This window comes from Anomalospiza imberbis, chromosome 1, assembly GCF_031753505.1.
Source record: "Anomalospiza imberbis isolate Cuckoo-Finch-1a 21T00152 chromosome 1, ASM3175350v1, whole genome shotgun sequence".
Classification (NCBI taxonomy): domain Eukaryota; kingdom Metazoa; phylum Chordata; class Aves; order Passeriformes; family Viduidae; genus Anomalospiza; species Anomalospiza imberbis.
The window spans coordinates 51,488,892-51,498,642 of record NC_089681.1 but is presented as its reverse complement, the minus strand read 5'-3'; the positions used below and the strand labels follow the sequence as shown (position 1 = coordinate 51,498,642).

The window sequence follows — 9,751 nt, the reverse complement described above, 5'->3', positions numbered from 1 at the left end:
GGAGTTCAGGGAGGGAATTTAGAAAGCTTCCCATGGTCTGATCCAGTGTTCACAGAAGTCTGTGGAGCACAGCATAAAATTTGGTTTTGCTGTGATTTACTTAATATAAGGAAGCTTTTTTCTTCCCTTATGAATAAAGGAGGAATTCAGGGGCTTTTATATCCCCCAGTTAAATGAATCTGGGAAGTACTATCATAAAAAAAACACTATGAAGCACTCGAGTAGCTTGTAAATACTGAGGGTTTTATTTCCACTTCACATGGTCTCAAACAGACTCTTAAACAAGACCAGTTACAATTTAGTATGCCCAGAGATTTCCATGGTTTTTCAAAAACAAAGGAAGTTCTCAGTAAACGCTGTACATAGCCAGTTGAACTGCTAACAATAATTTAAAAACTCTTTTTTGTATAGTCAATGCAAGAATACCAACAATAAAAGTACAGTACAGGTAAATTCACAACAATATTACAGTGAAACAGATTGACTCACATTTATGTGATGGTACAGTAGCAGTATGTACATGCACTAAAGTGCGAGGACCCAGAGGCATGCAAGTCAAGTATTGTAGGTGTATTTTACAGCTAACTCTGTAAGACTTTCTGAGGCATTCTTTTCTTTTTTTTTTTTTTACACATTTACTTGTGTTTACCTGTATTCCCCTCCATCTCAATTAATTACAAGTCTAGTGAACGAGCTTAATGGCTTTCTTCACTACTTAAAAGGTATCGCTTCAGACAGTTGAAGCATCTTTAAGAACCTTACCTTTAAAAACCGATAACACTGACATTAAAATAGAATAAAATTAACTTAAGACCCTAGTTTTACATGAAATTAAAAAAAAAACCAACCCAAAATACCCAAAACTAAAACTGAAAATGTAACAGTGCAAATATAACCAAAAGGCAGTCAGTATTTGGAGAGAGCACGAGCATGTATTCAAATTCCCTTAAAACTTAATTTACATTTTATTTTAAATCTTACTTTTATATCATTTTAACCCTTTTTTTGTTGTTTTTGTTAATATACTGTATGTAGAAAAGATGGAGACAAAAATAGTTCTCTCAGCTATGAAAAAAATTAAGTTATTCCAGGCACATTAACTGTTTCATTCTAGAAACACCTCTGTTTCCCAGGTTGCACATTCAGCAGCTGTGTCTGAGAACATTCTTTGACTTCTCCAAGCAGACCTCCCTCCTTCATGGCAGAGACGGCTGGCGGGCAACCTGGCGGAGGCGAGTGGTGGCCCGCCCTGTTCCCGTGCGGAGTCAGGCCGGCTCGCCTCCCTGGCTGGGGGTCTCTGCCAGCAGCTCCTTGCTTCCGCACTCCTCTGAGGAAGTCAGGTCTCCGGTGGACTGCGACTGTGAGGCAGTAGGGGAATGTGAGGCCCATCGTGACGGTGGGCGCCGGTTCGCTGGTCTCTCTGGCCGGGAGAAGCAGGGTTGGAGGGACGGGGCTAGTGCAGAACAAGGCAGTTCCTTGGCAGCCAAGAGAGCAAAACAGCAGTTAGTGACTTGCATTAGAGACTGTCGGGATGCGCGGAGAATTAAGAAACGAAATGGCCGAACTAAAGCTAAGCGTGTGTCACGGCGTGGGACAAAAGCAAGCAGCGAACACCTGGCTGTGTGAGGGCTCCAGGTATCTGCATGTGAGTCCATGATTTATGGAACAGGTAAGGAGACAGTGAAAAAAGAGGGTGAGTTGGAGTAGCTGACACACTTTCAATTGCTATTTCTCCTTGTGCTAGAAAGAGAAGAGCTGAAAAGTACATTTGCATAATAATTCAGGAAAATCCACTATTCAACACTTTAAGAGCTGACCTGGCATAAAAAGACTAGGTTTGGCATTTGCAAGACAGGTGAAAAAATCAACCACTGTCTCCTTCTTTTCTCCTTCAGAATTCAGACTTGACATGCAGGAGACTTCTTAGCACAAAATAATGACTACAGGGGTAGTTATGATCTCCAGCTGTGTTAAAGATGAGGCTTACCTACTGACTTCATTTTCTGGAACACTACTTCTAATTGCCAGCTGCTGAAGCCTGAATTACAGGATTCAGAGGTACTCTATGTTAAAGGCAACATTCACAGAAATGGAATAAATTGGAAATTTTATTGCTTCACCAAGTTTCCACTGTTCTGGCTTGGTTAGCTTGCCTTGTGATTTTTCACCCTGGCACTAAGTTGGTAATGCTTTTAATATTCACAGACTTTGCTCAAAGTACAGTTGCACTTCCTGCCTTACTCTGAATGCTCCCTACATCAAGATGAGTTACTGTGGAAGCAAATCTGTCTCATAGGGCCAAAGCCAAACTTCTGAATTTCACTGCATACTTTGAAATTTATAAAAGCAAGTCAGAGCAGTTTTCCAGCATCTAGCAGTGTGTACACCAAGCAGCAGTCACTGGAATGTACAGGGGAGTTCAATAAAAACCAAAGTCAGGAAGCAAATCAGTGATAAATGAAGAGAGAGACCAGAAATGATACAATGCAAAGGAAAAGCTGTGGCACAGTAAGACGCAGGGATACCAAGGCAGCAGGGAGGCCAGGATTCAGCACACTGTTTCCCATAGAGAAGGAGAATAGTGACTTAGGGTGGAGAATATTGGAGTGGGTAACATGATGTGATTGACAGTGAACAAACAAGGTGATACGACATTGAACTTCTCAATTGCAGTGGAAGACCAAACAAGAATGTCATAGGACAGAAAGACCAATTTTGAAGACATAGAGCTGAGGTATGAGAAATGGAGCTGCTGACACCTGTTTTGGAGAGAGTGCATTGTTGGACTCGGGGAAGACTCAGTGAAGGGTCAATCCAGGTGTTTTGGGCAGCATGCAGCCAATGGGGTGACCTACAGCTGCACACCACTGCTTGAGAAAGAGCCACGGCCAGCTGCTCTCAGCACTTGCAGAGCACCTCAGCCTGCACACCCTCCTCTCTGCATCCTCATCCCCCATCCCATCTCTGTGCCATAAACCTCACAACCCTTGCTAAAGCAGCAGTAAGGCTGAAATAGAAATTGGTGCTAACAAAAAGATTGAGTGTGTGTCCTTACTTCACCTTATCCCATTGTGCCTGGGGCAGCATATGGTCTGTGAAAGCTACCATTAGACTAAGATTTGTTAAGAGAAATCCATCTGCACAGCAACAGTCATGGGCAGCACAACACAGTGAATTGAGGCTATGAGATTTGCGGGTTTTGTCTTAGCCTCTTTCAAAAAGGAGGCTTAAAATGATATCTTTATAGTGCTGCTTGCTCCTGGCTGCTTTATCCTAGTTTCAGAGCAGTAAATCAGAGTTAGCACAGAGGTAACAAAATTTATTTCCACTGCTGCATCCCCGTTCAAAAGCCTCTCTCCAGCACACCCGCAGATATTGCTCAGCTTTTACCAAACAGCAGGGTTAAGTTCATCTTATCTGTGATGTACACATGCCCAGCAGCACACAAGGCTGTGCTGGTGATGCATGTTGCCCCAAGGCCAAAAGTGACTGGCAGCAAAATCTTATAAAGCGCTGGCTGCTGAGTCAGTCACCCCCCGCTGCAGTGTGGAAATCCAGGAAACTCTGCAGAATGGTTTGTGAAAACCCCTCCTCCCTTACTACATGTAGCTGTCATAGCTAGAAATGTTTTTTTAAAAAACAGATAACCTGTGGGTACTTTAGTTTGGTAGCTGCTCAGAGGTGTAGGTGGATAGGCAGCATTTCTTAACCTAAACATTGAAAATGGGAAAGATGATTTCAGCTTCAGTTTCTAGCTATTTCCTAAAACAGGCTGTCAGCCACCATGGTTATGTCTTTATTAATAAATAAAGAAAACAGTTTTCTCTTCTCTCTGAGGCAGAATGAATGGTCACAACTTATGTCTGCACAGTGTCTTCCCTCTACTGTGGCAACCGCAGCCACTGGACAGAACTGGGCCCAGAACTGCTTAATGAACAAAGGTGACTTTAGCCTTTAGCCCCAGGCTGGTGCTGAAGCCCCTTCCCAGCCCTCTCCACCTGCTGCTGTAGCTAGAACTAGAGGGAAGGCATTCTGGGGCAGCCAGAAGCCCTGTGGAGTGCTGTGCGTTTGTCAGAAAAAAAAAAAAAAAGAAAAAAAAAGAAAAAAAGTTTGTCACAAATCTGAATTCCTCCCCAGCATTTTTGCATACCTTTGTGTTGGTCTTAAATTTTGCCACTTTTAAAAAGCTTAGCAAAAAACCCCAACAGCACAAATTTTGACTTAATGTGACCTCTTCCCAGCCTGGGCTGCTGCAGGACACAGCAGATGAGCTCCTATCCTGAGCTCTTCCTGATTGTCACATACAAAGAATCCCACGGGGATGTCAGGTGCGTGCCGATACCTCTGGAGTTGTGGTCATTTATTTCCCTCTGTTAACCCACATGTTCAAGAATGACCGCCTTCGGAAAGCTCTGGAAACAAGGTAGAAAGGACTTACAGCAGTGAGGCAGGCAGGGTTAGAGTCCCCAGGGGGTAGTTAATAAGACAGTTTGGTTCTGGACAGAACAGACAGAAAAGAAAAAGAAAGCAAGTAGGTTGAAAAGAACTGTTTTAATTGATTATTTTTTTAAAGTGAAGATTTCATGTCTGCAAGGAAGAAGTCTCCCGGTGTTACTACTCATTCAGATCATGTTACCAGTGTTATCACAGGGAAACTAATAATCAAAAATAAAAGCCAAGCCACTGGAAGAAAAAGACTTGGAAAGAAAGGAAGCAAACAAACCAACCTTTTACAATCCTAGCACAGTTTCAGAAGTGGACATAGCAATAAACAAACCAAACATTTCTACTCAGCAGAGAAAGATATCTGTTTTTCTTTGCCAACCTTGATTTGGGCTAGGGAAAAACCACATTACTATGAGAGGAATAAAGCTGTATTTTTTTTGCCTTCATTTGATTTCAGGAGAGAGTTTCTGCTTAGGAAATCTTTAACAAGCAAGAAAATGGCTGTTATTTTTTGTTGCATACACTTCTATTGCTCAGGTTTCATGACAACTCTTTGCCTCACCTTTCTCTGTTGTTTCTCTTCAGCAGTGATGCTGGTTGGGAAACTCAGGCTTAACCAAAAGCCCTTTAATTCTGTCAACACCTTCCCTGATTTTCATCATTCCCCCTCCCATGCTGAATGGTTCAGTGAGAAGCCTGTGGCAATTGCTTTGCCTTGGCGAGCAGAGGATGCAGCACCTGCTCACTCATCTGTGGGTCTGTGTGGATGGTCCTTTCACAGTGTTGTCTCCAGAAATGAGTCTGACTCCCAGCCCAGGACTGTTGTGTAACCTCCACAATCTACACCGTTGCTAGTCATAAAAGCAAAAATGTTTCTAAAGTTCTTACATTGTTAGTCAGGTAATGCTAATCCGCATTTTTAATAGTAAAATGTATAAATCCTACGATACACACCTAAGATAGGGGTTTTGTGAATTAGCAGGATAAGACACTAGTAGGCCACACTATGTGGATATGAATTTGCCTGTAAGCAGCTCTGGGCAAGTCTGAAAACACAAAGTTATTGCTGCTCTATATGCATATGCACTCACATGCACATGCACATGTACATAAATAGATAAATATATGAACTAGATTTCATATTTGCAGCAGGAATAAAGAAGGAAATTATGTAATTAAACAACTCAGAAGCTCAAATTGAGGAAAAGTCACCAACAGGTGCTGCATGCAAGTTTAAAAGTCATTAATATGCTATGGCTGCAGAACCCAGAAGGCGTTTGGTGGTAAGAAGGGCACTTGACTTGGCCAGAAACCAACAGGTCAGAGGGAAGCAGAGCAGGAATCTATAGGAGGGTGGAAGCATTGTGTCAGTGCTTTCCCAAGCACAAACCTGCCTCCTTCAAGATCATAATTCCCTGCACAGCTGTGTCTGGCTTTGTACAAAATGTGCTAAGAGACTTTGTACAAAGTGTAATTTGTGTGGTCAGGGTAATCTACAAATAACTCAAGGCACCTGCAGAGTCTAAACTTATTTGTAGGTGTTTTTTTTTCAGCAGCAAACCCACGCTTCCCTTGAGTACATCTTCCAGAGCACCATCTTAGATAGGAAAAGCTATGCTCATTGTGTGAATGCCCACCAGTTTCCTTTTCAATCCACATGCCTGAGAAATGCTAGGAGCAGCCAAAGAACAAAACCTGTGCATCTAGACTACAGTCAAAACAGCCATGTAGGAGTTACAAGGAGAAACAAGTCTTAGCTCTAGGGCTCATAACTCAAAAAATTAGGCAAAAGATACTGAGAATTCACAAAAAGCAGCAATTTTCTGCCAGTTTGATGGTCAATGAGTTTTTGCTAAATAGCATTGACCCAAATCTCTCTGCGCATCAAACTCAGGTACTGTTGCTAGTTTGTGTTTTGCCAACAGGAATTTGTGATGATGTGGGATGACATCCATCTCTTTATATTTGAAATCTACTGAGGCAGTTACAAGACACAGGAGGAAATCAAGAGCTTCCAGAGTTACCTTGAAGGCAAAGCTGAATTGAACTTGTTAGAGTACAACAGACTTCCTAATACAGACCAGTAGTGTATTCCCAGTATTTCAAACTAAGGACAAAATACAGAGATAGCTGGAAAATGTCAAATAAATGAGGCTGCTTCCCACATTTATTAACTCTGAGGTTTGCGCACAAAGACCACTTTCACTCACTAGTATTTATAATTTGCATGTGGTTTCTTTTCTTTTCCTTTTTTAATTGAAAAACTTCCCTGCTTGTATCTGTTTAAACTGCACATAGGGAATAAATCCTTAGGTTTGGATTATCTGTTAGGAAAAAAAATCACATCCTCTGAGCAATACCTACAAAAAAGGGGCTGAGAACCACCCACTAGGGCAAGGCAAACTGCAGACCAAAGGTTTCAGCACTCAGGTCCCTGGAAATCCTTCATGCCAAATGTTGAGTTAGAAAGAGGGGTTTGAACCTTCCCTTTTGAGGTATCGGAGGCAGGGGTAGTAGGAGTCTGCCCAGCAAAGGCAAGGAGGATGTATGTGGTGTGCAGGGGTGTATGGGGTGTGCAGGGGTCAAGGAGCTGCTTCCCTGGAGCCAGGGCTCACCACAAGACTAGGATGCTGAAGGGGCAGCACAGGGCAGAGAGGATGAGGAGCACTTGCTTCTGCCCTGGGGACTGTCACCAACCAGCAGTACACACCCCTTTTCATGGCTGTACCAACAAGGCAACATATGCATGTAAAAGCTGGGCATAATTCAGCTTTTCTGGGCTTCTTAAGAGTAAGACTCTCAAGTGCTCTCAAAGGCTCACCAGAAACAGGAGGTTTAAATACCGGTAACTGAAAGCTTTCATCCATCATTACACCTTCTATTTTTGTTGATTGCTGTTGCAACTGAGACTGACCCTCAACATCTGGGCACACTTGCTGAGGCAGATGATGACTTGGCAAAATACCAGCAAGGAGTTCTTAAACACTAAATAGGTATGTGTCTAGATTAGTTGATTACGTGTGTATTTTTTGCTTTTTGTTATTTTCGTGAGGCAGCAGCAGCCAGTACCAAACATCATGCCATTCAATCACATTCACAGACGTGAACCAAACTTAATCAGATACATTCAGGAAAGATATTCTGAAGGCCCTGAAGTTTTGCTCCAGGGTACTGTAGAGACTATTTTCACACAAACTTGTTAAGACCCATTCTTGTGTGAGAGAAAGAATCTACCTTTCCATCCAGCATAAAAATTTATTCAAACCTAGTGTCCCTAGAGCATCTGTAACATGTGGTGTATTTTGTGACAGAAAACCTTATCCCAGCTGTTCAGGACAAAAAAACATTTTTTATCCCATAAAGGATAAAACTGTTCTGATGCTTTCAAGCCAAATAAGCTGCCAGGATAGAAATTCAATTATTTCATGCATTCTTCAGTGACTAATCCAAAGTTTCATGACTGGAAATTGCTGGTGGTACCAGGACAGGACTAGGATATTCACTGTAAATACTCAGTAGGACTGCAAGAGATCTCATAATACATTTGTTCAAAGAAGAGTGCACTTAGCTATAGGAGGAAAAACAAGCAAATTCATTACCTCTATGGACCCTGGATCTACTTTGACAATTTCTCCTGTGCTGTTGTCATTGCTAAGATTTGGTGGGCTGTGTGAAGGTATCCTTCTCTCTTCCTTTAAGGCATGCTCCAAAAGTTTCTTATTCAAGATCCTGGCAGCATTTTCTGCAAGTGTGTACCCTGGAGGAGCAGATAAGTCCTGCCTAATACTTGTCACCTCAGATCCTTCTTCCTTTTGTGTCTCTGTTCCCAGACGGAGAGGACTGGGTGATCTGCCACGGGCATTTGTACATGGCTCCTGCAATGTGCCCAGTTCTGGTCTGGGTTCTGCTGACCTGGACCGGCTGCCAGATCTGGGGCATTTTTGGAAGGTCTCATGAAAGATGGGGCTATGGTCAATGATGTTGAACAAACTGGACAAGCCATCGTTGATAGTGGTGTGGACAGGACTCTCCCGTGTGGTAGTTGATCGAGCCCAAGCGGACTCACTGAATCCTTTCTGAGGTGTGCCAGGCACAGTCCGGTTATTTGGCTGGTCTGATTTGGGAAGGACTTTTCTTTGCAGCTTTGGAGAGCCATATTTGGGGGAGCAGCACGTGCGTTCAAACTTGGCCTGGACCTTTTCAATGACGGGGGTCACCTGCCTGCTTCTTAGGCTTCTGGATGGTGAAGAGACAGGTGTGGACCCCCCCTTTGGTGTCAGACACTTGTGTGGACTGCTGGTGATACTGCGCAGGGTTTCCGTCTGCAAGCCGACGCTGATGGTCTGGGTGGTCTGTGTCCCCGTCGTTCTCATGCCGTTGGTTTGGCACGCTGTGTCCTTAAACTGAGGCTCTGTGGAGTTGGAGCGTATTGCGTTCCGGACAGAGAAAGCGACCTCCTTCATGTCATCGCTCATGTTCTTGGACATCTCCAAGCTGTGCAAGGGTGAGGCAAAGCCCACAGTAGTGCAAATAGGACGTTCAATGGGATGAAGACCGTTCTCCAGAAAATCTTTATGGTGTTTGGCCAGGTCACAAGACCACCTTCCAAACATATCTGAGGAAGCACCTTTTGTCTCAGTGACGTTCCCCATAGCTTTGGTCACAGAAAACAGGAAGTCTGGCTCAGCCTGGTTTTTCCCTTCACTGCCAGCTATCACTGAGTTATCGAACCTACGGACAACCGGTGGGCTGTGAAATACCCGCACTCCCATTTTGTCATTTACACTGTGACTCCTTGTTGGCTGCTTCTGGCAGTGGTCTGGGCTGGTCATGGTATTGGTGGTCATAGTGACACTGGTGGTGAGGTACCATGAGGATGCCTGGAATGGATCTGAAGCAGGATCATTCCTGGCTTTTACAATTTCTGTCCTTTCTGCCCAACCCTCTGCAGGCTTCTCAGCTGCCCCACCATGGTTTCTAGTGTTATTGTAATCCCAGTTTTTGTTGAACTCCTCAATGTATTTCAGATCATCAGGAGACAAGGGAGGTGTTATATCATCTTTGCTGCCAGATGAAGGTAAATTTTTTTCTGGTAGAAATGGAGAAATATCCATCAGGCGCTGAAATTCGGACATGGAAGAAACGGACATTGCCCTGGAGAGAGGAACACAAGAGAGTCACTCATGTGCCTGTAAACTGTTGCAGAGTAACTTATTTTCACCAGCAAACTCTGGAAACCCAACTTTCACCATCTCCTTACATATAAAACCACTTCAATCATTGAATCATAGACTGTCCTGAGTTG

At 43.4% G+C, this 9,751-nt stretch overlaps 1 protein-coding gene across 11 annotated transcripts in view; it reads right to left on the bottom strand.

Annotated features, from left to right (window-relative positions):
• Nucleotides 1–222: 222 nt before the first annotated feature.
• Nucleotides 223–9,751, bottom strand: part of MTCL1 (microtubule crosslinking factor 1) — a 104,759-nt gene continuing 95,230 nt past the window's right edge. For 8 of the 11 annotated variants that reach the window (XM_068192022.1, XM_068192034.1, XM_068192043.1 and 5 more), the window contains 2 exons: nt 8,046–9,600; nt 223–1,475 (listed from right to left, as the gene is read on the bottom strand). In XM_068192022.1, the coding sequence (XP_068048123.1) occupies nt 1,266–1,475; nt 8,046–9,600 (1,765 nt within the window). In that variant the 3' untranslated portion in view covers nt 223–1,265. Of the gene's footprint in view, nt 1,476–4,438; nt 4,497–8,045; nt 9,601–9,751 lie in introns of all 11 variants that reach the window. The other 3 variants (XM_068192060.1, XM_068192079.1, XM_068192086.1) reach the window with 1 other exon arrangement.